Source organism: Podarcis bocagei (genome assembly GCF_964188305.1).
Source record: "Podarcis bocagei genome assembly, chromosome: 7".
NCBI lineage: Eukaryota > Metazoa > Chordata > Lepidosauria > Squamata > Lacertidae > Podarcis > Podarcis bocagei.
In genome coordinates this window covers 73,334,007-73,361,024 of record NC_138132.1, presented here as the reverse complement: position 1 = coordinate 73,361,024, position 27,018 = coordinate 73,334,007, and the positions used below count along the sequence as shown (strand labels likewise).

The window sequence follows — 27,018 nt, the reverse complement described above, 5'->3', positions numbered from 1 at the left end:
CACCATAACTCATATAACACAAGAGGACAGTGGGGCATTCAGAAAGCAGAACAAGAAAGCGCTTTATCTCGCTCTTAGTCTCCCTTTTTGCAAATAAAATGTTTTATTCAGTAGTTAACACACTACTTCTCAGGAACCCAAACATTTTCCCTTTTCAGCACACAGAATATGAGAATGCGAGCTAAAATACACTTTTTTATTTTATTCTTTCCATGTCTCTCTCTCTCTCTCTCTCTCTCTCTATCACAGTAATTTAGCTTAAACCACACTTTCAAGACTTCACTACATTTGACCTTACACTGAGAGCGAGCTGAAATAAACACAACATTGAGGTCACCTGTAACATTTCAGCAAAGGCGGAACTTGATCTCAGGTCCTCAGGGAAGGCTGCTCCATGAGGGCAAATGGGGCACTGCCTCACCAGCCTCAATCTGCCCTCATTCAGTCCTCACCTGCCTGTCTTCTTATAATCAGTCAGACGGTGGTTCTGCTTGCCGTTAACTCCAGCGCCACCTACTGTTGGTCTCCCTGCCTACTGCCCTACCAGACCCAATGGGCACCAGACACCACTGCTGGTCTTAAAGAACTAAAGTACAGGGTAAAGTTTTGGATTTGCTGGACCATGCTATTTGTATATTCCAAATGCACGACAGAAACAATTTTTCTGAATGCATTGCAGACTCAAAATTTCCTGTTCCTGCTGCCAGTTTACTGAACTCTTACATAAGAGATAAGAAACAGGAAACATTGCTGTCAATAGTCCAGAAAACACAAGACCTAGGTTTCAGGCTGCCCTTCCTCAAATTAAGTAACTTCCCAAAATGTGTTCCAGTGTTGTTGTCTTAGAGCATCAGGGCTTCTAAATTCATGTAACCACTGATGTTTTGCAAACTTTAGAAGCCAGAATGGTGCAAAGGAGAAAAGGGTTGGTTCTCCTATTTGAAGATGAAGTGTGACTCCCAAAGTCCACTTAGTGATCTCAAAAGCAAGTCAGTGGCTCTGTTTGAACATCTTATCACATCTTGGTTTGAAATGGATATAATTTATAGAGTTAGAATAGTTTTGCTAACAATGGTTTGATGTAATGTCTGAATTGGCAAAGTAGTCAAAGTACTATGTCTGGAGTTAGTTATACAATAGAAGGTGTGCTCTGAGGATGAAAATCAAATGAGCAGTATGCAGGCAAAACCATGGTTTGAGCTGCCCAACAGGCAAGCCACCCTTGAAATAAATTCAGTTTGCTCCACAGGCTGTAAATATGTTTATCAAAGTAGTAACCACACAAACCTAGCACAAACCATGGTTTTCAATTCTGGTTTACTATCTGATCACAAACAATGTTTGCCTGTTCAGACATCATGCCGAACCATCACTAGGTTTCCTTAACCATGGTTTGGCTTAATATCTGAAAAGAACCCCAACCTAGTTTGCTTGTAACTCAAAATCCAACCATGGCTTACCATGCATGAGCAAGCGTACTAGCGCACAGGGAGAAAATCACGACCATACTGCCAGAAGCTAAACAATGGTTTGATTTAACCATGTTTTGTCCACACCTAGGCTCATGATTTGTTTTTTCCAAACGAACCATGAGCAATAAGCCAATAATGAATTTTGGATACATCTGTGGGTTTGTTTAGACATTTAATGCAACCAACCAACCAAACATTATTATGCCATTACCAAGGAGGACAGGTCTGAACACTTGTGAAATGCTGATAATTTGTCACCATTTTTACTTTGCCTTTCTGTAAAACTTGCACCCTTGTCAAAATGAAAAAAATCTGACAAATTTCCATCTTTGAACTGACATTTACCAACAAAAACTGATGTATTTTGTCACAAGACCCTACTGCTTTTGCAGACAACAAGAAAACAGTTCTTCAACTTATCAAGCCCTCTATGGGCACAGCCAACAGATGTCAGGAATGGAAAAAAATCAAGAGCCAAAAAGTTGGGAAAAGAAACTGAGCTGACTAGAAAACATAGTTAAATACAGTTGTGTGGCTCTTTTCCACTTCTCTTGATTTATGTAACAATGAAAAATCCACCCAATAGTGCCAAAAGTTAAATTTAGATAAAACTCAAGTTTCTTCAACATCCAAGTTCATCCCTCAGCTCCACTCCATCTTCAAATCCCCATCCCAAACTGTCTAGAAGTTCCCACCTGCACCCACATATCCTGCGGTGTAAGATCTCTCCCCATTTTCTTTTTCTCCTTATTCTGTCATACTCCCTGTCAGTGTTCATCATTTGTTGCTTATCTCGTTTCCCCCTTCTAATACCTCATGGTCCTCCAGCCCCATACCCCCATTTTCTCTCTCACCAACCCCATGACTTTTCTTCATCCCTGCCCCCTCTTGCCCCTTACACCCACTTCTCTCGCACCCTGCCACCTTTCCTCTCATCCCCTCCTAATGCACACACACCCACTCTCCTGCCCCATACTTCCATTTTCCTTTCTCTCGCTCACTAGCCCCTCACTACTCCAGCCCTATACCTCTGCTACACTCACCAACCCCTCCTGCCCCATATCCCACTACATTCACCAGCCCCTCCTGCCCCATACTCCCCACATCCGACCCCCTCCTGCCCCATACCCCCAACACCCCACACTCATCCTGCCCCATACTCCCACACTCACCAGCCCCTCCTGCCTCATAACGCCCCCACCCCCACCTGCCCCATATCCCCACACGCTCACCAGTGCCTCCTGTCATTTACTTTCTCACCAGCCCTTCTTGCCCCATACCCCCCACCCCACTCCACCCCTCATGCCCCATATCCTCCCAGACTAACCAGCCTCTCCTGCCCCACGGCCCCCCATCCCACCCTTCCTGCCCCATACCCCCCACCCACTCCTCCTGCCCCATATCCCGCACTCACCAGCCCCTCCTGCCCCATGCCGCTTTCCTTTCTCACTCTCCAGCCCCTCCTGCCCCACAGCCCCATTTCTGCCTGCGCCGGCCCCTCCCCTTCTCCTCCTGCCTTTCTTGCCTCACCTCCATGCCCCCTTCCCCTCCTCTTGCACCTTCCTCACAGAGCTCCCCCCCCTGCCCCCCTCTCGAGTGGGGCGCCCCCTCCTCCTCCGAACCCTGCCCTCCGGCCCCGCCCCCTCCGCCTCCCGTCACTCACTTTCTCACTCGCGCGCCAAGCGGCCCCGCCTCCGCCTCCTCCTCAGGTGCGCGAGGCCAACCCCCGCTCCCCGGCCTCAGAGGCCTGCCGCCGGCCGGCAACTCCTCCAGCCCAGCGAGCGCGGCCAAGAGCGGCAACGACGGCGGCAGCGGCAACCCCCGCCAGGCACCTCCTCCATCCTCCTCGGCCCGTCCCTCCTTCCTTCCCTTCAGGGAGGTAAAACCTGGTAAAGAGGGAGGAGCGGGACTGGGAGCGAGGAGAGCGCTATTACGCACGCGCTCCTTCGGCGAAGAGGCCACGGCCAAGCGAGCCCGGAGGGGCTTGAGGGAAGGGATTCGGTCCGTGAGGAGAGCATGCGCGGCTTGTGTTTGTGACGGGCGCTTCTGTGGACTTGGGCTCGCAGATTTAGGAAAAGTGTAGAATGGCGCGCAGTGTTAGTTTCCGGGTTCTGTAGACTCCCATATAAATGACGGAAGAACCCCAGAATTTTAACGTAGGCGTAGTGATGATGATCATTATTGTTATCGTTACAATTTATTACTCGCCCTTCACCCTAAGGTCCCAGGACGGACTGCAACAATTTAAAACACAACGCTGATATTAAAACGCAACAATTACGCAATACTAAGAAAAAGTTTAAAACAAGCTTATGATTACGGAAATAAGGTGGGCCCCTCAAATATAACACCTCAAGTGGCACAGCGTGGTGTTATATTTCCAGCAACCCAGAAACTCCGTATCTAGGCCACTCTACACTTTTCTTTCTCTGTCTCTCAGAAGAGAAAGCAGCTCAAGTAGGAGCTTCTGCGCACGCGCAAGAAGAGGCCGGCTCGAAAATAGAGCGAGGCCGAGCAACTTCAGCGCGCGTGAGCAGTGCGTGCCAGTGGCCCCGCTGCGCGCAGCTGTGGCAAGAAGGCGCTCTGCATAAGTTCAGATACAACCTGGTTTTCCTTGGGTTCTGCAGAAGTCTCACGGCCCACATCTCTCTTTCAAAACCTGAGGTGGGCTGTCGAACAAACAAAAGACGAGCAAAGGGTCTTGTGCCATCTTTTAAGCGATATGGCAGTTTAATTTGGAATAAAGGTTTTGTGCACTTTGCGCAATTCAGGATTCGGTCGTCTGACGAAGTGCAACATGGAAGAATGGAGACAAGAGAGCTCCCAAGCTTATGCAGAGTAAATCTCTTCCATCCCACTAAAGCAGCCCACGATCATACCTTTGAAGTTTATGAGGAGGAGGATACCAGCGAGTAGGCATGACTTGCACACAGAATCAGGGCCCAGGGAGCTTCCTCAGCACTGCTTCATCCATAACAGCTAGAATTGTCATACAGTAGCTAAGTGCCATCTTGCTACTGTGATTGCTTACTGTTTGTTTTTACTGTATATATTGGATACTGGATGGACTGCTTTATTGTTATGTGTTGCAAACCACCCTGGAGCTTGTTTTTTTCCTTCTTTTAAATAAAGGACAGTATAAAATGTTTCAAATAAATGCACATTTAGATAAGCACAATATGGTAGTGCATATGGAACTTGGAAATGTTTATTAGAATGAGATGAAGACTGGGAAGCAGCGTGGAGGGATTCTTTTTTTAAAAAACAAGGCAAGGTAGAAAAAGTGTCTGTGCTGTGAAAGGATTCAAACTAACTAGAGCCTGTGTGTTTGTTTGTTTGTTTGTTTGTTAAAGAGTACTGGACTAGAACTGGGAAGACTCCGGTTCAAACTCGCATCAGAAGCTCACTGAGTGGCAATGGACCAGTCATTATACAGTGGTACCTCGGGTTAAGTACTTAATTCGTTCTGGAGGTCCGTACTTAACCTGAGACTGTTCTTAACCTGAAGCACCACTTTAGCTAATGGGGCCTCCTGCTGCCTCCGCGCCACCGAAGCACGATTTCTGTTCTTATCCTGAAGCAAAGTTATTAACCTGAAGCACCATTTCTGGGTTAGCGGAGTGTGTAACCTGAAGCATATGTAACCTGAAGCATATGTAACCCGAGGTACCACTGTACTATGAGGGGAAGCCTCAGCTACCTACCTTTATGCCCATGATGGATAGCTCAGTCGGTAAACCATGAGAACTCTTAATCCCACATTGGGCAAGAAAATTCATGCAGGGAGTGGACTAGATGGTCCTTGTGGTCCCTTCCAACTCTACAATTCTATGGGGAAGGGGAGGTGCATAGTGTTTTTAAAAAACAAAAGTTTAAAGCAGATGTAGAGGGCTCTTCATTTCTCTTAGAGGAATGTGGTGCTGAGGAAGGGGGTGACTGAGCCTTTGCACTGTTCTCCCAATCAAATACCTCCCACCCCCACATACTCTGTGGCTAATAACAGGTGTCTGGGAAGGTAAAAATCCAGAAAATGGCACAGAAGGAGGGGTGTTTGATTTAAACTAGCCCACTCTTCCAAAAACCTAACCTTTAGGAAGATTTATTTAGGGTTAGGGTGAGATTTGACATTTAAGGAGTCATTCCAGCTCAGAGTACCAGTATCTTTGAGCAAGGTGCCTGAGGGAGGAGTGGTGAACGTGTATTTGTGTTCCGTCAAGAGTTTCCTCATGCTCCTATTGCACCAGCTTGGAGGAATCTGAATGAGGAAGTTGGGTGTGGGGGATAACACTAACCCAGAAATGTGGATAGCCTGTTTGCAAGAGGGGGCTTTTTAAAGGGGAAAGCCCAACTGAAAGCAAAGCATTTTTATATTAACAGTACTTCTGATGGGGGCTTGAGACCTAGGGAGGCCATCTTGCCTAAAGCCACTTGCAGCCTCAACTGATGGGGTTGTAGTCAAAGCACCTAGAGGGCACCCGGTTGCTGAAGGCTGCATTAGTGTAACATCCGGTGCTGTTTCCCTGTTGCAAGAGTTGGCTGGAATTTCAAAAAGTCGACTGAAAACAGGTCAACAAAGCAAGAGGTGGGCCCTGTCATGAGGTAGCTGCTTTAGATTTTGGGAAGCATGATGAGCTACTGACTGTCCTGACTTTTGCATTATAATCTAGCAGGAGACTCCTGTTCTGTGCAAGCCTGGTTGGAACAAACATAGAAAAGAAACCCCATTCATTTCAAGTAGGCTTTTACAAAGGATAATGTTCTGGTCAATTTTGCCTCGTGTCAATGGACATGAAGGAGGTGGGGGTGGGGACCCATTTGGATTGGAGAGCAACTGTAGCTTGCATGCAGAATGTCCCAAGTTCAGTCCCCAGCATCTCAGTCCCCTGCCTGAAATTCTGGAGAGCTGCTGCCGGTTAGTGTCGACAATACTGAGTTAGATGAGCCAATGGTTTGACTCAGTATAAGGCAGCTGCCTGTGTTTTTTTTCCTGCATCAAGACTCCCAGATGCTTTGTACTAGCTCTTCATGAAGCATCTTTCATTTTATTTAAATAGGCCTAATGCAAATTCCTCATCCTAGAAAAATAATTGTGATTCACGCTCCTGCCCTTCTCTTTCCAGCAAGCAACAAGGTCAGTTTCACAGCTGCTAAGAGGAAACATTTTTACATAGCCCGTTTCTTTAGGACATCTACTGCTTTTATGGGAAGGATGCCTCCCCCCCTTCCCCCAACGAAGGAGAGATGCAGTTCTAGTGCAATGCACTTATTACCTGTACAAGGACCACCACATGACCCGCTGCGTTGATGACCTCCTGCATTTGATGAACACTTATCCTAATTGATGGCGATTAGGCACAGTGGCTCAACGGACAAGTACACTCCTATTTTTAGAGAGCTCAATGGTTCTGTAGCCATCTCCAAAGGATATGACCTTGGTAATGAACTTTGGGACGCTTGCTTACTTTCTGGAGCATGAGTGGTTACGTGCTAGTCCTGAACCTCGAGGCAATCATAATTAAGTGGTACTGGTTGTGCCCCAGAGAAGGGCTGGCACATGGCATCTCTGGGCATTTGCTGGAGCCCAGAAGAACCCACTGATGATGCCTGCCTTGGTCTACTCATCAAAAATATGTACGTCCCAGATTCTGAGCTGCCACATTTATTTCCCATAATGCCCAGACATCCCTCTGAGGCATTGTGGGGAATTCCAGTGCAGCTATACTCAACTACCCAGTGTGGAGCTGCTGTTGATACCAGGTCAGTGGCTGGTAGGAAACCCACAAGTAGGACCTGAGCACAGAAGCTCTCTTGCCTTCAGTGCGTTCCAGCAACTGGTACCCAGAAGCACTGCCATTGCACAGCCATCCTGCTTTTTGCTGGATCCTAGAATACTGGGTTGAATTCTATTTCCCTTGTATTTATGCTAAATGATGCTGTTTTTATCTGCCATCTGCAGATGGACCACTGGCTTGATCAAGCAAGGCAATTATTATGTGCTTATTTATCTCAGCTTCTGATAGGTGTTGGTGATGCAGTGCTGACAATGTCTCTTTGAGGCATATGCTATGGATGTGTCCTGTGACATCTTTTTGGTCAGCTGCAGTTGTTCGTATTAACTTTGTTTTGGGGGGAAATCCTTGAGGTTTGTGGATGTTCACACATCCCCGTGATGCGTGGGGACAAGCAGACAGGCAACAAAAGAGGACCTTGCAATTGCTTTATGGTTGCAAAGAGCCTTGTGCTTCTACGTTGGAAGGATAAAACCCAACCACCATTACGCAGCAGTCTAAAATGCATACTGCCCTTCCTGCAATTTTGTTTGGATATCTAATTGGGGAAAATGGACTGCTTTGATTAATAGATAGGTTTGAATTAGGATTGATGGATTATTTTTACTGTTAATGGTAGCCGACATTTCTTTTCATTCTGCGGTATTTGCATATTATTATTATTATTATTATTATTATTATTATTATTATTAAAAGGATTAAATGCAGTTATGGCAGACAGGTTTAGTGCAACCTTTCTGAAAACAGAAACAATGCTTCATTCCATACCAGTTGCACTTATTTCATAAGACTGGCAAGAACATCGGAGCTAAGTTAAGAAGGGATTTAATCCGAAATAAACATTCTTAGGGGCAGTTTAAGCCAAGATTTGGTGGTCGGACAAATCTCATAGGAAGCTGTAAGAGGGGAAAAGGTCAGGGTGTCTCCCGTAATGGTCCTATCGGAAAGCCACTTTTCATAGACTGTCACTGTTAAACCTTGTTCATAATACAGGGCGGGGAGACCAAATTAGGCCAATAAAGAAGTTCAGGACTCTCAAAAAAGGAAGCACTTCTCACACAACGCATAATGAAAATGATACTTCTCACAAGACACGCTGACAGCTTTCAAGGGGGATTAAACCTTTATTTAGTGTGTGTACAGTGGTACCTCGGGTTAAGTACTTAATTCGTTCCGGAGGTCCGTTCTTAACCTGAAACTGTTCTTAACCTGAAGCACCACTTTAGCTAATGGAGGCCTCCCACTGCCGCTGCGCCGCCGCCGCACAATTTCTGTTCTCAGCCTGAAGCAAAGTTCTTAACCCGAGGTACTGTTTCTGGGTTAGCGAAGTCTGTAACCTGAAGCGTATGTAACCTGAAGCGTATGTAACCCGAGGTACCACTGTATCTATATACTGCCTTTAGGAAGCTGTTGTATACTGATTCAAACCATTGGTTCATCTAGCTCAGTATTGTCAACATTAACTCACAGCAGCTCACCAGGGGTTCAGGCAGGGGGACATTCCCAGCCCAACCTGGAGATGCCAGGGATTGAACCTGGGACCTTCTGCATGCAAAGCAGATGCTTGGCCACCGTTACACTCCTTCCCTGCTCCCATTTCCACAAGTACCTGGAGAATATTCACTCCAGCAATTTATAAAGGACATCCCACCCATTCTCCAAAGGGGCTCATTCCTTGAAATGAGGGTTGAAACTGGGGGGGGGAGGACAAATCATGCTTTAGAAGAGAAAGAGTCCTGCTTTTTGCTGGATCCTAGAAAACTGGGTTGAATTCTATTTCCCTTGTATTTATGCTAAATGACGCTGTTTTCATCTGCCATCTATCAGAAACAGATATTTGAGAGGCTGCAAATGTACTGAACATCAATAGCTTCGCTTTCATTGTCTCTCCCCTTTCATCGCCTCTCTCCTCGCAGATTAATATTCTTTTCATTTATACCTATTTTTATACCTGCCAGGTCCAGGTGGCCGAGATCACAGATGCGTTAGAAATCCTACCCAAATAAGAAAAAAAGCTGCTCCTCCCCGGTTTGGAGGGTGACCAAAAAAGAAAAGGGGTGGGGGAAGCGTCCAAAAGAAAGAAAAACATAATCAAACTTCTTACCTTTCCTTTACTGCCTCCTGGTTTCTAAAAGAAGCAGGAAAGGCTTTGCTCAAAATCCTTGCTGCTAAGTAGAGTCAAGAAAAAAGGATTAGGTGCTTTGACTTAGCCCTGCCCATGAGTTTAGATAAAGTAGGTACCCCAGATAAAATGACTAATCAGGGTGCCTAGTCCTCCCCCTCAATAAATTTTTAAAAAGCTTTTTCATGATACAATACAATAAAAAACAAACTAGAAGGAAAGAAAAAGGGAAGGAAAAAATGCAAAGCCCTCTCTCAAACGTAGATCTTAACCCTTGTCTCACACAGAAAGGGGTGAACCCTCCCAGCTCTCACCTGGGAGTTTCCCTTCCTTCTTTCCAATCTCCCAGCCTTGGAGATCTTCCCTTCCCTTCCTCTCACTTTCACCAACCATCTATCACCTTCATGTGTGTATAATCCCCTCAGTGACCCAGAGTGGAGATTGTTCTGTTCTGGAGATGGGGGTAACGTTGGAAGAAAAATACAGAATTGTTTCACAAGTGCCACCCTTGAAGATCCCAAATACTGGCATACTGTTAAGAAATACTGTGCAGTGGCACCCCCTAGTGGGATAAGGGAGCAATCATAGCCTCACCTGTCTTTTGTAGTACAGTGGTACTTTGGGTTAAGAACTTAATACGTTCTGAAGGTCCGTTCTTAACCTGAAACTGTTCTTAATCTGAAGCACCACTTTAGCTAATGGGGCCTCCCGTTGCCGCTGCACCGCCGGAGCACGATTTCTGTTCTCATCCTGAAGCAAAGTTCTTAATCCGAGGTAATATTTCTGGGTTAGCGGAGTCTGTAACCTGGAGCGTCTGTAACCTGAAGCGTATGTAACCTGAGGTACCACTGTAAAAGCAAGCTGGAATCTTGTGGCAGCTTATGCCATAAAGCACGTCCAACACATATTTAAAGCACCTTGCTTCCCTCTCCCCCCAAATCCTTGGAACTTCAGTCCTGTCCCTTCTCCCATAGAGCTACAATTCCCTGCACCCTTAGTACACTATAGTTCCACTCTTTGGGGGAAAGTCACACACATTAAATGTGCACTGAATGTGCTTTAAATGTGTGGTGCAGACTGTTCCCACAACCCTAACCAGAAGTAAATACTATCTGAGTTTCCCTGAGGCATACTCCCCAGGAAAGCGGGGTTAGGATTGCAGCGTAATCAGTGCTTTGGAGCATCTTATGTTCTTATTTAAAACATAAGAAGAGCCCTGCTGGATCCATCTAGTCCAGCACTGTTTTTTCTACAGTAGCCAACCAGATTCCTCTGGGAAGCCAACAGAGAGTCATATGACATCAAATTCATCTTTATCTGAGAAGCTAGCCTTTCTTTTTTTAAAAAAGAGAGAAAAGACAACTGCTATACTCCAACTGGGCAGCAGGTGGCAGAAGCAGCTGCTGTTTTGCCTTTGATCCCCACCCACAACGCGGAGCCCAGTGGCACAAGTTCCACATCATTGCTATTTACAGGCGGAGGCAGCTCCTCCCTGCCACCCACCCTCCCATGCTGCTCTTGCAGGATCTCTGCAGTATGAATAAGAGAGCGTATCAACAGTGCAGACTGCAGGAGTAGCAGAGCAGCCCTTGCCTTGTCACATGCGAGCGTCATAGAGCAGGTGGGGGGCGGGACCTTTGTCCCGCCAGATGAGCACACATTCAACTCATTGCTCCACCTACTTTTGCCTCTAGCCTCCCCGGTCACTGGCAAGTGGCCCTCAGAAGGTTGCCAAGAAGGGAATGCGGCCCTCGGGCTAAAAAGCTTCCCCCACCGCTGCTTAAGAACCTCTGCAACAATAATACAGTAATGAGCTAGGTGGACCAGTGGTCGGATTCTGTGTAAGGCATCTTTCTATTTCTTCCCTAGAGGGGAAGAGCAGGGTGGAGCTTTAAAGAGCAGGTGAAGAATCATGTAATCTCCTTTGAACCCGTGCATAGTAAAATAAATAAATGCCTGTGTGTGTGTGTGTGTGTGTGTGTGGTACCTGGGGTGTTAGGGGATGGATGATGGGAGACATGTTATGCTGTTTCTGGGGTTGTTTGTCCACCTTTGGTCCCCACCCTGCATTCAGCTCTCACCTGTGGCTCCAAAAAGCTGTTGGCATGCGACAGCAGCCACACCCTGAGAACGGCTTCAACTGGCTGGTTAAACCAGCTGTGGGTAGCTGATGGATCTCAAACCCTTGGTGAGTTAGGGACTTCCACTGCATGCAAAGACAGGCTCTGGCATATTGAGCAAGTGAGACCAATACAGTGGTACCTCTAGTTGCGGACACAATCCGTTCCCGAAAAGTCTGCAACTAGAGTGGCGCTTCTGCGCAAGCACGATAGATCGCTTCTGCGCATGTGCAAAGCACACAAAACACTTCTGCGCATGCACGAAGCGTGTATACACTTCCGGGTTTGCCGCGTTTGCAACCCGAAACGCCACAACGTGAAGCAAACACAACAAGAGGTATAACTGTAGTGGGTCCAACAGTCAAGAAGGTGGTTTCTGCAGAAGGGGTTCATCAGAGTCTCTCTCTTTTTTTAATGTGTCTCTGTAAAATGCTCAAAGCAGTTTTCATTTTCTTAAGGTTTCCATTTTCTTAAGGTGCAAAATAGCACCAATGCAGAAATTCAATGCACAACCATTTAGTGGACGCCACAAATCACAATTCAAAAACTATTCAAAACAAGCTTGTAAGACCACGTAATACTAAATAATCAGTATCAGTATTAAACAATTCAGCAGACCGATGCATTATTAATATTTCATCAATATAACCAGCACCATCAAAATGGCAAATGGGGGGTATTGAATTACGATAGTTATGTCACCAAAATGGGACTAGTAAAAAACGAGGGGGGGTTCACTGCTCGGGGGAACCCCAAGGTTTGCAAAAGTAGGCAAGGAGAAAATAAGGACCAAAGAGGGGAGGAAACAAATATACAACCCAAAGCAGTCAGCTGAGAACGCTTAGTGACCATGACATGCTGAACATTTGTTTAGGGTGTGTCAGTGATGGGAAACTAGGGAGAGGAAAATGTAATGGAGTGTCCTGGAAGAGGGGCATGGCTAGCTGGCTGGCATGCTGAACAGGAATACTCCACACTGCAGGCAGGCCCTGCTTGTACATCTATGACCTAGCATACAGAAAATGTGCAGGATTGTGCCGTGTATCTTGCTCAGTGCCAGCAACCTGTGGGCAGAGACTTCCCTGCTTCAGCTTTGTAAAGTGCTGTGGAAGCATCATCCCCCCCAAAGTGTGAGGCAAAAACCGGCCAACACTATTCCTCCCCGTCCCCCAGGAGAAATGACCTGACCTTTTAACTCCTGTTTAGGAGTCGGGGCTGCCTAGCCATTCAAGCACAAGAGAGACCCTAAATAATGTATTGAGAGCAGCTGCCAACAATGCTTTTGATGCCCATTGGTTCTGACGGAGCTGGAAACCTCAGCTTGCGCCCAAGCAGTGGCTGGTAGCTGCTCCTGGGAGAATCCTCTCCATCCCACTCAAAAGGAGCAAAGTCTGGCTCCGTCTTGCCTTCTCAGGTTCAATTAAGCATCTTTGCAGCGGAGTCCAGCCTCTATATGGTTTGTGCCATCTCCAAACCCGCTTACCCAGATGCCAGCCCCTCCTTCCCTTTCCAGCTCTCTAGGATTACAGACATTAAGCCTTTGCCAGCCCTACCTGGAGATGCTAGGGATTGAACCCGAGACCTTCTGTGTACAAAGCAAAAGTTCTGCCTTTGAGGTACAGCCATGCACTATTTTAACAAACCTGCAACGCAAATAAAGCTATTATAGTTGCAGGGACTGTGTTGTCTGCTTAAGTTCCAACTACTGGAATCAGGCTCCCCACTGGGTAACTAACAGGCTTATTAACAGAGCTTTTACAGAGTGTTAAAAAAAAAAGTTTTCTTTCCTCAACTTTCAGGAAACAAACCAGAAGAAATAAAAACATAGTTAAGCAGCGAGGGTTGTTTCGAATGCTAGTTGTACTCAAAACAAGCCCATTGAAATTAATGGGCATAGCTAACTTATGTCCATTGATTTCAGTGGGTCTACTACTGTAAGCAGAAGTTAGGAACAGAGGAAGCTGCCAATGTACTGAGTCATTAGGGCATCTAGCACAGTATTGTGTACACTGACCGGTGGCAATATTCCAGGGTTTTAGACAGGGAACGTTCCCAGGTTTGAAACCTGGGGTTTTCCTGCATGAAAAGCAGATGCTCCACCACTGAGGTGCAGCCCCAAGTTAGTTCGATGCAACCCTGAACGTTCATCACACAACCCGCATTGACCATACCTTTCAGATGCCCTTTCTTTTGCCCAGTCTGGTATTGATAAAGTAGGTCTCCGGGAGATACTTCAAGGAGCAGGATGCTCAATCCAACCTCTGCAGCTTCTCGTGAGGTCTTTTCAGGAGGGGGCAGGAGGTTGCTTGTTGTCTCTCATGGGAAATCAAAACCCAAAACTCAGCAGCAAAACATTCAAGAGGGCAAGAAGAGGGAGGGGGGAGGTGCTGCGTGTGGCTGGCGTTTTGCTAGTCTGAGTCATCCCTCTTTAACATGGAGTTACGTGTTTCCTTATTCGAACTTGTCTCCAAGTTCACTATGGTGCTTTAATTGGTTTCCAGAAGGATTGATTTCTCTGCAGGCTGGGGGCTGGGGAGGAAACCAACCAACTGGAAAATAGCAACTAAATTTGTAACATTTTAAATTCTTGATAGATCGCTGGAATTGAAAGCCCGGTACGTAGTAGCACATTTGCCTTTTGACAGCTTCCTTGTTAAGATGATTTGATGTACGCTCTTCTTCGTAGGTTACAGGGGCTGGGTTACAAATGTGTTTTTCTGGCCCGGTAGAACTGTCGACTTGAGGCAGTGCTGCCTATTGCCTATTTGGGCTGGTTAGAGTGGAAGGCAAGGAGCCGCAGAAATAGGGGGTGGGAGCCAGACACAATGACAAAGCCAATGCATTTTAGTTTAGTCCCCATCATCTCCCTGCTGAGTTCTGCAAGGGGAACTCAAGAGACTAAGGCAGTAGTGGAATCCACTGCTCAGGCTGGTTTTAAGAAAGGGAGGCAGGCAGGCAGGAACTGGGTGGGGTTGGCAGTGTCCCATTTGCCTAAATGGATCTTCTCATCTCCCGTTCAATTATAGATGCCAAGGATTGAACATTGGACCATCGGCATGGAGGGGTGGCAATTGAGCTATGCTCCCTTCTCTTAGAGAAGCAGAGGACCATTAGCCCATAGTTTTCTACCCTCACTGTATCTCTTAACATTCCCAAGCAGAGATGGGCCATTTTTGTCTTTGGTTGCCAAGAGTTAGATTTAAAGCCTTCTGTGGGAAAATCAGGTGCCCCAACACCAAACCATGTCCCCTCCCCACATCAGGCAGATTCAAATTGCTATTCCTAAAGAGCCATTCTTAACATCTTCTGACACTGAAATGCAGTATGTGGAGGGGAACGTGGAGGCTGTGGACCCGTGGGAGGGTTGAAAACCCATCATTTTCCAAGGGGCAGCCAGAGCAGATGGTGCCATTTACAGATTTGTTGCATTAAACAGATTCTTTGCTCTCCACTTCCAGCTCCCCAGGTAATCGCCTTCGAGGGTCAGCCGTGTCAGGCAGCACTAATCTAAAGCAAATGACTGATGAATAATTAAGGGAAGAAGCGGCGCTTTTGTTTTGAAACCATTGGGCACCGTTACCACCACCAAGAGCTCCACCACATTCAGTGTTTTTAAGGCTCAACACCCCTTCTCCACACAATTAATTTTTTATAAAAGGGATTTCTGCTTTCTTCAACACACAAGGTGAAATGTGTGCACATTTCTAGCCAACCTGAATTTAAGGGTCGGAGCCTACCTTCAGTCCTAATCAAATTAGACCCAATGAAATGAATGGAAACGATGCCTTATGAGGAACGGCTAAGGGAGCTGGGCATGTTTAGCCTGGAGAAGAGGTTAAGGGGTGATATGATAGCCATGTTCAAATATATAAAAGGATGTCACATAGAGGAGGGAGAAAGGTTGTTTTCTGCTGCTCCAAAGAAGCGGACACGGAGCAATGGATCCAAACTACAAGAAAGAAGATTCCACCTAAACATTAGGAAGAACTTCCTGACCGTAAGAGCTGTTCGACAGTGTAATTTGCTGCCAAGGAGTGTGGTGGAGTCTCCTTCTTTGGAGGTCTTTAAGCAGAGGCTTGACAACCATATGTCAGGAGTGCTCTGATGGTGTTTCCTGCTTGGCAGGGGGTTGGACTCGATGGCCCTTGTGGTCTCTTCCAACTCTATGATTCTATGGCCATGACTAACTTAGCTGCTAATATTGATGGGTCTACATTAGAGTAGGCTTAACACTGGATACAACCCTAAGTCTCAGAGGGCTGCATTCTTGCCTGGGAAATCTTTTAGAGGGGCCAGGTTCCAGTGGTGCGTGGATCAATCATTTTAAGTGTTACCTTTGTACAGTAGGCCAGTTTCTGTACACGCCATTCTCTCTCCTCCGTCCAGGCAAGCAAGAGCCATTGTCAGAGATCGGAGGCACACTCCAGCCAGGCATTAACATTAGAGGATGCAAAGCAGAGCTGGTGAGGGGTGTGGCCTTGGGGAAGGGGTGTGGCCTGTACCTGAGGCTCCCCACCTTAAAAAAATAAATACTACTACTGGGGCACTCGGGGGGTCATTTCAGTTAATTAGCAGGGTAAAAGTCCTGTAAAAAAACCTAAGAATCCAGGCCATACCTACAAAAGACTGGCTAGTGATGGTTCCATTCCCACTTAGTGGTTTACAGGTGGTGGTGCAGCTAGGTTGCTCACAGGAGCAAGATGGTCTGAGCACATAACCCCCACCATAGCCTGACCGCATTGGCTACCAGCTAATTTCCAGACCCAATTCCAAAGTGCCAGTTTTGACCAATAAAGCCTTAAGCAGTTCAAGACACTAATACCTCAAGAGATGCCTCTTCCCATATGAACCGATGCGGGCCCTGCGTTTGTCATCTGAGGCCCTTTTCTGTGTGCCCCTTCCAGGAGAGGTCCAGAGGGTGGCAACAAGAGAACAGGCCTTATCAGAGGTGGCTCCTCACTGGTGGAAATATCACCCCAGGGAGGCTCTCCTGGTACCATCATTAGGTGCCAGGCAAAAACATTTCTTTTCAGCCAGAACTTGGGCTTTTAATTATCTGCGGCTTCCTTCAGTTGGCGGGACGTTTCAGGCCTCTTTTTTGTATGCAGCAATCTGCCTCAGGAGACAATGGAGTGCACCTCTGGGGTGAGTTTACATTATTCTATTTTGTCTTTATGCTGGATTTATTGCAGGTCTTACTGTTGTAGTAAGTTGTGGGGATTTTTTGGAGGGGGTTGAGAGAGTATCATTAATATTAAGTTAACGACAAGGGCATAAGGCGGGTAACAGGCATAGATATTGCGTATAAATTGATAAAACTGAGGTTGGAGGGGATCCAAAAGACATACTCTAAGCAAACAGCATTACCCCAACCCCTTCCCTTCTGAAGCAGAGGGATGACAATGCTCTAGGCAATAAACCGTGTTCTAGAAGATCAAGCTACCACATCCTCACACTCCACTTCAGGTCAACAGTTCATATGACCTCAGGAATATTCCATCCCAACTCCGGATATGGGGATTTCTTAGTTAATTTAAAGCTGCAGTTTTGACTCCTGCTTGTAAGAGTTGAGGGCAATGTACAATAAGGTTGGCTGCCATTTTGGAACCATTATGATCTCTGTTCCAACTTGGGAGAGAAAAACAAGCGGCCCAAGACAACTCATGTCAAACTGCTTTATTACATCTTAAATAACAGTACATTTTAATATAGTATCTATCTTGCATCCAGCTTTCTTGAAGTACACTGACTTTAAAATTAAATACAAAAGGTGAAGGATACAAGGGTGTGGAGAAAGCTCTACTGAGAATAGTTCCATAAAGGGGGGAGGGCGCAGGGGAAGAAGAGGGGTTTTTTTCTTCATTTTTTCTTGTTTTTTTAAATGCCAAATCCAGGCCTAAAAACGCACAATTACAGCACATTTTGTACAGAGTGTTGCCAGAGGGAGGGTGGGGAGAGGAAGAGACACACCCCAAAATGGATAATAGCCATTGCTGTAGCAAAGGGGTGGGGGAGAATCCCAGTACAGTGAAAAAGAGAGGAACAACGTTAGACAGAGTAATTTGCTGCCCAAAGCGCTGTTTAGGTTTTTTTTTTTTGTATTTTTCTTTCATTTTCGAAACACAAAGCCAGGAATGGTTGCTTGTTAGGGGAAAAGAAAATCTAACCTGATAAAAAGGGCTCCTTTGACTAAAGTCAACAGGCTGTTAGGAATTTAAAAGCATGTTATTCCTCTCCCTTCCCCACCCTAGAATCAAACCTACAGTGATTGTTTAAAGTAAGTGGTTGGGGTTTTTTTTTCCTTTTCCTTTCAAATTAAGAATAGTGATTTATCTATCACACTACTCCAGAATGTGCATAGCTCAGTACTTTCCATCCTTTTGTTTTAATGCACAGAGTAGCAACAGTAAATGAGGAGATCAGCAATGGTTACAGCTTTTTGTTTCCAAATTAAAAAACAAAACAAAAAACAGGTTATTTCTTGAAAGAAAACACATAAGGACACATTAGTCTCATATGCACTTGAGCATTTCTACAGCATGCGATTCTAAAGAGTAATCCAACCCAATATGGCAAACCAAAACAAATTTTCTCTCTTTCCATTGTTCTTGTTTAACTTAGAAAGTTTTTTTTAAGATCATTATTTCCAAAAACATTAATTTGTACATTGTTTCATACACAAAGAATTGATGGAATAGCCAAGCGCTGAACAGGTTTATCTTTTCAACACCTCCCACCCCCCAGAAAAAGCCCAAATCCACAGAATCTTGTTTGTTTATTGAGATTATGGGGTAGTGTTAGGCTTTGAAGCACCCCTCCAAGTGGGCATAAGAAATCCATACTATGCCAAAGTAAGAGAGTAATAACATGTGAGGTGGGGTGGAAAAAACTAGAGTTTGCATTTTGTTACCCATAAAAGGTGATTTAAAAAAACAAAACAAACATTCAATACCATGTACAGCGTGTGCTTGGTTACCTTAACATTATCCTATATATGCAGTATTTGTGCAACAATTTGTGACACTAAGACAGAAATAATAATAATAATAAAAAGACTTCAGGGACTAAATTTACAGCATTAACAATCCCAGATGTATCTGGGTCTGGACTCCCTTGTCTTGGCTTGGCTCAACAATTGACCATAAAATCAAATTGCACGAAAGGAAAAAAAAAAAAAGGAAATGGAAATATGAACAAAAAGTAGATATCAACCCTGCTACAAACACGACTTCAAAGTTTGAAAGTGAGATAAAACAAGGCCCTCCCACCCCCAACTCATAAAGTCAGTAAAACCAAATCAATGGTTTGCAATCTTTAAACTACAGTGAATGTTAAAAGTTGTCTGCTTCACAATGATTTTTTTTCTTTTTTTGTCTGGACATGCTTAAACAAAGTGTGTTTGTTTCCTTTAGTTTTCTAGACGAAAGGTGGTCCCAAAAGGAATGCACAATTTTACTTCTTTTTCTATTTTGTATATAACCACAGAAATTCTTCTTTTAGAGATAATTGTGCTCTTCATTTCAGCAGTAGGAGACGTGAAAGATCTTGCCCTTTGGTGGCTGGGTAAGATGGGAGAGGGGAGGCAAAGGGGGGTGTCCAAGTTAGTATGGTTGGATTGGATACATTATTTTAAATTTTCAACCGTTGGAAAAGTCTTCCAGTCAGCGTGGAGTCCACTGCTATTCTGACACAGAACACATACAAAAGGTTTTGTTAATGATCATCATCAGTAACTTCTAATGCTAATCCTTTCCCTCTCTTCCAAATTATTTTAAAACCAACCTGGACCTTGCATTTATACTTAACATCCCCCCCCCCCCAGGTATTAAATCTATTACCCTATTCATTTCCTATCAAAAGCTAGTTTCACAGCTATGTAACAATACAACACATTTATTTACACACTACTTGGAATTCTCTCAAGCATCAACTCAGCAAGTTAAGAGAGGCCCGGATTTACATTAACAAGGACATTTAATCTGTATTAGGTACTGTGGATTAAATCATTTTATGAACACTAAGGCTGCTTCTACACACAGCTCCCACACCTGCCTGGGTGTGAGAAGAGTTGGGGGGGGGAGATATTTCAATGTGAACACCATGGAGTCTACATGTAAGAGTCCTGCTGGATCACACCAAACTAGGTAGTCCAGCATTCTCTTTCCCACAAAGGCCAACCAGATGCTATTGGGTAGCTCAGAAGCAGGAGAAGAGGGTAACAGCACTCTCCCACTGTGGTTAGCCAACAACTGGCATCCTGGAGCCATCAAGCTTTATAAGCCAATGAGCACTTTACACTTCTTGAACAACACATCCCAATCATAGAAGCCTAGAAAGAGGAGTCAGCCTCAGCGTGTGAGAGAAAGGGGTGGGGTAGGGAGAGAGCATGTTGGACCCCCCATCTTTTTTTTTTTTTAAAGGTACCTACAGACTTTAGTTCCAGATCTTGAGGAAGCTATCCCACGATCCTGTTGCCACCGCCATGCCATCATCAGTTACACCTAAGCAACTGACACGGTTATCATGGCCAGCTAGGACGCCTAGAAATTGAACAGAGAAACAAAAGCAAAAGAGTTTCAGATTCTGCATGCTCCAACGTCAAGAGAAATATGCAAACAAATAAAAAAGTATAAGTGGAGCCTGTTACTTGGCTCCCAGGATTTAAGTTGTTCTTTGGTAATTGGGAGAAAGCAACTTTCAATGACAGTGATGTACAAGCGCTCCCTTTTCAACAGGTTTACTCAGCTGTTCCAATCTGGAGGTTCTTTATGCACATGGCAATGCCCCAGATGTACAAACCTCTCTGCTAAACTGAGTGAAAGGAGAAAGCTTTGGACAAGCATATCTCCTTGCACATCAAGGGCTGCCCATACTATGACATTCGCAGAGAAACTCTTGTACACAGGATCTCAATCAGAGATGTTCTGGAGCTTTCAGTTAAAGCAAGCGAGTACAAACAAATTGCAGCCCATCATGGTTCCAAGCCGGTTGTCACACTAAAAAGCCAAAGAGTGAAGCCGTCTGCACAAGGCATAAAAGGGCAGCTACAGAAACCTCAAGGAAGTCTGAGTCAGCAGCATCTAAGCCTCAGGCACCAGAATCCTACACATTATGAGAGATAGCCAAAGCCTGGAGACCAATGGCATGTTGGAGAATACAGTCGAACCTCTACTTACCACCGCCTCTTCTTATGGTCATTCCAAGTCGCGACTGTGGCAAACCCAGAAGTAACCGCGGGTTTGCTGCTGTTTGCGCATGCGCAGAAGCGGCGATCGCCATTCGCACATGCGCAGAAGTGGGCAATCACCGTTTGTGCCTGCGCACAACGGTGCCTCTCCCAGCAGCCCGTTTTGACCTCCGGAACAGATTATGTTCGCAAACAGAGGTTCCACTGTGCATGCTGCCACACAGAAACCAGGTCCAAATGGCAGGGGGCTATTTTGGGGCAGATAATTGTCAAAATGAACAGGGTGTTTATGACTGAGGACAAAGTATGCTCACTCAAGAAACTAAAGAGCTAGCAAGGACCAGCTGCTGGAAGGGCTGCTCTGTTACGATGTAGTATAGTAAAGAGGCAGCTTTCTTTTAAAGAAATTGCCATGTTCTTCCACATTTCTTCTCTTCTTGGAACAGTAATATCAAGCATACAAGTACTGGCTCCTCTGTTGTGGGAGGGTGTGGTTTCTGGGACTACATGAGAGATCCCCCACCATTATAATTAGTAAATACCAAAAAGGGGGGGGGGGAGAGAAAGTGTCAAGTTACGGTACATGAACAGTGGAAGCTCTGGAAACAATGTTTAAGGGCAGGAACATAAAATAAATTCTATTAAGAGAGGAAGCATTTTGCTGAACGCAAGATTTTAAGTTCATAAAAATCAGCAGCTACAAATCATTAACTGAGTTACAGGTACCTTACAAACAAACAAACAAACAAACAAAAAACTCACAGCGTGAATTCTAAAAAGTATTTCTATGCAACAGAACTGACAATTCTTCATAAGAATCATCATGAGGTAATGTCAAAACATTAATATTGCACAGGTGCTAGTTCTTTGGAGCAATGGTGGACCACTTCGATTTTGTTAGCCGCAATATGGAACATGCACACGAGCACACACACTCATCCTTTCACTCTCTGAGGTCCAAAGTGTGTGCTTATTCCCACGCGCTCACATTCTGATTTCTTCTTTCCTTGCCTTCTCCTACCACACAAGTTACCAAAATGTTTGAAAATGATCGATTATGCAACTGAAGCCCTTGCATGGGAATTTATATATTCAATCCCAAGTGCTGCATTTGAAAGGAACGTAAAGCTTTTAGAAATACAACATCAAAGCAATTAGTGATCAGCAGTCAATATGGGCTTCAGGTGTCTGTTTTGTAGAATCTAGGCTATTTCTGTATCTTATTTGGATCATTACCTGCCCAGAATCGACAGGTTGAGTAAGTATGAGTAAGTTTTATATGGATTCCCACAGCTACCATCTGATGTGATGTGGTTCAGCAAGATTTGAACCATATTCTTTTGCTGATTGTGTGGCTTGGCTTCAGGTTATTTTTACCACTGCCATGCCTTTGCTAACCTAGGGTGCCCCAGGTTAGCACTGAAATTACCAGAGGGGAGTGGCTGTCTTAACTTTTGTTTTTTGATGCTATGGGGGGGGGCGGCTAATCTGACTAAAATTGCAGTAAGTTCTACGTGGGGCTGCCCTTGAAGACAACTTGGAGCCTTCAATAGCAGTCAGATTTCTGCTGGGGTTCCGTTTAGATTGCATATAACCTATTTTAAAACAGCTGCACTGGTTGCCAGTTTGTCTCTGGGTTCAATTCAAGGTGCTCACACCAGTGTTTAAAGCTCTGAATGACTTAGGCCCCAATACCTGAGAGATTCTCTCCTTCCCCACAGACCCTCTTAAGTGCTAAGAGCAGCAAAAGGAGCCCTCTTGATCGTTCCTCTGCCCTCAGAGGCTTGGGTGGTGGTGGTCCAAGCCCAGCAGAGGACATTCTCTGTGGCCAGCCCTAGGTTGTGTAACTTCCTCTCCACAGAGGTGTGTCCATCACCTTCATTATACAGTTTCTGGTGAATGTTGAAGACACACCTTTTGACCCTGGCCTTTCATCCTTTAGGTATGTTTAGGACCCACATTATTTTTGTGATTGTTAACTTGTTTTAAACTGTTTTAAATATTGTGTCATAATGGTGTGACCTGCTCAGGGTGAATGTTAGTTTAATAATAATAATAATAATAATAATAATAATAATAATAATAATAATAATGGGCAAGTGTCCGAAGTTGGGGATCATGGATTTGATTCCCCCCACTTCCACTCAACAACTGAGCACCGCCTCAGTTCTCTATTCTTTCTTCTCCATCTTGTTGCTTACTTCACCCTCTTTTGTTCAAGCACCCTGCTTGTTCCATAATCACACACATTTCTTTCCCCAGTCCCTATTTTTAGTCCAAGAGACACTAGAAGCATTACCTGCTCTGTCAGCTTTGAGTGTGTCCCACACATTGCAGTTGAAGTCATCATAGCCAGCTAGGAGGAGACGGCCGCTCTTGGAGAAAGCTACAGAGGTGATGCCACAAATTATGTTGTCGTGGGAATAAACCATCAGCTCTTGGTCAGCACGGAGATCAAAGAGCCGGCATGTAGCATCATCAGAGCCCGTGGCAAACGCATTGCCATTTGGGAAGAACTTGAGAGAAAAAAGAGAAACAAAGATGTAACACACAGGAAAGATGATCTGGAAGAGGCTTCAACAACAGCTGGGAAGCTGTTTCAAGTTCCATCAAGAAGATCTCGTGATTTTCCAATACCAGAATAATGGGCGGATATATGTAAATATTTGGGTTGAGTTACTTATAGGAGCAATTTAATGTAATAACAGGAAAGATGTGTTCATTTTTCATATGGAAGTATGGGGTTGTATCCAGCATAGCTGGATAGTAATGCATTCTGTCAATGCAAGGATTTCCACTTGTGCAATAGAACTTCCCCACTCTCCTCCCCGCTATTTCTCTTCTAGGGGTTCCCCAAGATCTTTGGAGCAAATGTGGGGAGGACACAGGGCATGCACAGGGAGAGCAAGCAAGGGGGTGATGTTCTGCTGGGCAAGTGGAAATTAGCTGGATACCGCTCATGGAATAAAATAATTGTTTTTATGATCAATTTTGAAATAGTATTTTACAAATTTTTTAAAAAGACAGTTTACTAAGAAGATGTCCATAGTAACTGCCAGCCACCTGCTATGCATGAAGACACACACCGTGAAAATCCCATCTCCTCCCCATAAAGTTCTTACGTACACAGATGGCATTGATGTCTGATTCATGGCCAGTGAAGGTTTGCCGGCACATCCCTTCTCGGACATCCCACAGCTTTGCAGAGGCATCACAGGCACCAGAAACAAAACATTTGGAATCAGGAGCGAGGGACAGGCTCATGACATCTCCGGTATGACCAGTAAATGTGGTTGTTTGCTGGCCTGTTTCTATGTCCCAAAGGGCGCTGGCGGAGAAAAGGTTTAAGGAGAATCCAAAATGAAAAGGGTGACCATCATAGTAAAACAAGCAAGCATTTATATAGTGCTTCCAATTGTTTGTTTACATATTATTAACCCAGTAACAGAAATCTAGGGAAGGAAAAGAAAAGCAATACTAGGAAATAACACTAGGGAAAATAAGGCCGAGACACTGTGGTTTGTCTAAAATAGTGGTTCACTTTGGCCTTGCTTGCACTGAGGTAGTAGGCATTCATATGGGCAGATTAAAGGTGAGGACACACATGACAGGAGTGCTCTTCCATTTAAAAAAAAATCCTGGGGGGGGGGAGGTGCTTCAGGGTGCATAACTATACTAGGAAGTACACTCTCAGATGAACATATAACAGACAGAGGGGTAACATGAAGATCTGTGGGAAGTTTACAATAAAAAATAAAACAGTGAATCTGCCACCTTAGATACCAGCATGTTTTGAAGATCCAATGAAAACATTCTTAACACACAGGCAAGTAGACTTTTTCCAGATGGGAGACTCATTTTTTTTGCCTTAGAGCTCTCTTTCTCGAAGGAATTAAGAGCCCTAAGAAACTGCATACAGGTAGTGACCATTTTGTGCACGTTCAAGGCATGTGCAACTGTGCACTCCCGCATCACCACGAACCCAGAAGTGGCAGGAAATGGGAGCAGGGGCAGGCTTATACATGCTCTGTCGTCACACTCAATGTCCTGGAACACAACCCCCACACAAGCAAAACAAATATGTTTTTTTTACAGCTGGAGCACCCACCTCAGTGAAGATTGCAAGGCTATAGCAGTAAAAATATTGAGTCTAATCTACAAAACTCTTCTTGTGTGTTTTTTGTAACTTCAGTTTTCTGAATTTATCCTAACATTAAATATGTATGCTACATTCACACATGCAAACAGGAATAGCATTCATGGGAAGGAAAGGTATGCTTAAGCTGTCCTGTTCTCAGACTGGTAAAGATCAATGCTTATTAAATCTCCTTGCTAGTCGAAAGTGAGCAAAGCAGGGAGTAGACACTACAGAAAAGGCACTCCCTAAGTTTGTTTAGCATATAAGCCAATCTCTACAGTAACACTATTGGCGTGCTCCTTACCAAGTGGTATCTCCAGAGCTGGTAACAATTTGATTATCATCCACAAAACGGCAACATGACAAGTAACCTGCAGCAGAAAAAGGATTAAAAAAGAAAGAAATGTGATTAAATATGGACAATTCCTTTTTGCACCTCACACCCATTGTTTTTGTTAACTTCCACTTTCTTTTCTCCAACAGCAAGACAAAGATGTAGGCCAGGGCCAAGGGACCCCAAACATCTTAAACATATTTCGGGAAAAGCTTTCACACAGTAAAGTATTATAAGAAAAGCCCTGCTGGATTGGGCCAAAGGCCCAACTAATTCAACACCTCTGACAGTGGCCAACCAGATGCCCACAAGCAGGGAGCTGAGCACAACAGCACTCTCGCCACTTACGATTTCCAGCAACTGGTCTTCAGGAGCAGACTGACTCAAACTCTTGAGATAGAACAGAACCATCCTGGATCGCATTCACTGATAGCCTTATCTTCCATGAACTTGCCTAATCTCCTTGTCATTAATACAGTGGTGCCTCGCAAGACAAAATTAATCCGTTCCGCGAGTCTCTTGCGGTTTTTTCGTCTTGCGAAGCACGGCTATTAGCGGCTTTAAGAAAAAGGAAACAAACTTGCAAGATGTTTTGTCTTGCGAAGCAAGCCCATAGGGAAATTCGTCTTGCGGAACGACTCAAAAAACGGAAAACTCTTTCGTCTTGCGCGTTTTTCGTCTTGCGAGGTACCACTGTAATTCAAGTTAGCAGCCACCATTGCCTCCAGGGGGAGTGAATTTCATAGCTTAAATTACATGCTCTGCGAAGAAGTGCATTTGCTTTTCTCAAACCATGCATAATTTTGCACACCTCTATCATGCCCTGCCTTACTTTCTTTTTTTTTTCTAAGCTAAAAAGCCCCCACTATGTTATAACCTTTTCTCACAGAGGAGTTGCTCCAGCCTCTTGATCATGTTGGTTTCTCTTTTCTGAACTTTTTCCTGCTCTACATCGCAGTATTGCTTCTTAGAATCACAGATTAAACACATCAACTTCTGAGGCCTGGTCCCATAGCTGTTACTATCATGACTGGCCACTTTGCCCTCACCCCAAGCTCCTTGAACTGGGTTTGTAATAAATTAGTTATATGGACAGATCAATTCAGCAGAGACCATAATTCCAGAATGCAAAGGCTACGGCCGCTTTTGAAAGTAGCTAGCGGTGTCAAACAGCAGTTCACCAGAAGTACAGGCCTATCAGGTGTCCTCTCCTTATGCTCAAAGAAAAGGTTGATCAAACAAAACAAAAATCCCATCACAACAGCTGTTCACTCTTTTTCTCTTTTGCCTCCTACGAAGAGCTTTTTTTGTGAACATGATTTGCCTGCGTTATCAAAACTGCCAAGAATCAGTTTTAACTGCTCATAGCACAGAGTTCCTATGAAGCAGCTAAAAGACGATGCAAGAAATGCACCACAAACACCAGTTTGAATACGGCATTTGTTATTCATTACATTAAATTGAGAGTTCTGAACACTTTGGCTTTGCTGGATTATAAATAACTATTCATTGCCGAGTAACCTTAGTTCCCCTCTGTGAGCAGTTTTCAGAGAGCTCCCTTTAGCCAGTATCAGTAAAGCCTTGCAGCGGTGGAAAGCCAGCAAGACACAGAGCCCGCCTGAGGTTTCCTCTTAAGAACTGTTAAAGGTTTTTCCGGAGCCAAGCTGGCAACCTCTGGAGGAAGAGGCCTCTGCGCTTGGCCGCACCTTGAGATTCTGTTCTTTTACAGAAACAAAAGACGGCGTAAAAATGTGACATAGCTCTGGGAGAGGTGGCGGGGGGAGGGGGCAGGAATCTGTAACCTTGCAAGATGGAATCCCTCCTGAGCCAGTTCTCTTCTGCAGCTCATCTGATGT

At 44.8% G+C, this 27,018-nt stretch overlaps 2 protein-coding genes across 14 annotated transcripts in view; both read right to left on the bottom strand.

Moving 5' to 3' along the window:
- Nucleotides 1–3,500, bottom strand: part of NADK (NAD kinase) — a 48,516-nt gene extending 45,016 nt beyond the window's left edge. The window contains exon 1 of one of the 4 annotated variants that reach the window (XM_081201589.1): nucleotides 3,136–3,500. Coding sequence is in view for 2 of the 4 variants with exons in the window: in XM_081201587.1 (XP_081057713.1) it covers nucleotides 2,887–2,904 (18 nt within the window). In the remaining 2 variants the exon portion in view is untranslated. Of the gene's footprint in view, nucleotides 1–2,549; nucleotides 2,561–2,886; nucleotides 2,913–3,002; nucleotides 3,026–3,135 lie in introns of those variants that run through there. The other 3 variants (XM_081201588.1, XM_081201587.1, XM_081201590.1) reach the window with 3 other exon arrangements.
- Nucleotides 3,501–17,164: 13,664 nt separating this feature from the next.
- GNB1 (G protein subunit beta 1) overlaps nucleotides 17,165–27,018 on the bottom strand; it is a 75,473-nt gene continuing 65,619 nt past the window's right edge. For 5 of the 10 annotated variants that reach the window (XM_081201664.1, XM_081201660.1, XM_081201658.1 and 2 more), the window contains 5 exons: nucleotides 25,133–25,199; nucleotides 23,817–24,018; nucleotides 22,990–23,206; nucleotides 19,932–20,043; nucleotides 17,165–19,187 (listed from right to left, as the gene is read on the bottom strand). In XM_081201664.1, coding sequence (XP_081057790.1) covers nucleotides 19,937–20,043; nucleotides 22,990–23,206; nucleotides 23,817–24,018; nucleotides 25,133–25,199 — 593 coding nt within the window. In that variant the 3' untranslated portion in view covers nucleotides 17,165–19,187; nucleotides 19,932–19,936. Of the gene's footprint in view, nucleotides 19,188–19,927; nucleotides 20,044–22,989; nucleotides 23,207–23,816; nucleotides 24,019–25,132; nucleotides 25,200–27,018 lie in introns of all 10 variants that reach the window. The other 5 variants (XM_081201666.1, XM_081201665.1, XM_081201659.1 and 2 more) reach the window with 5 other exon arrangements.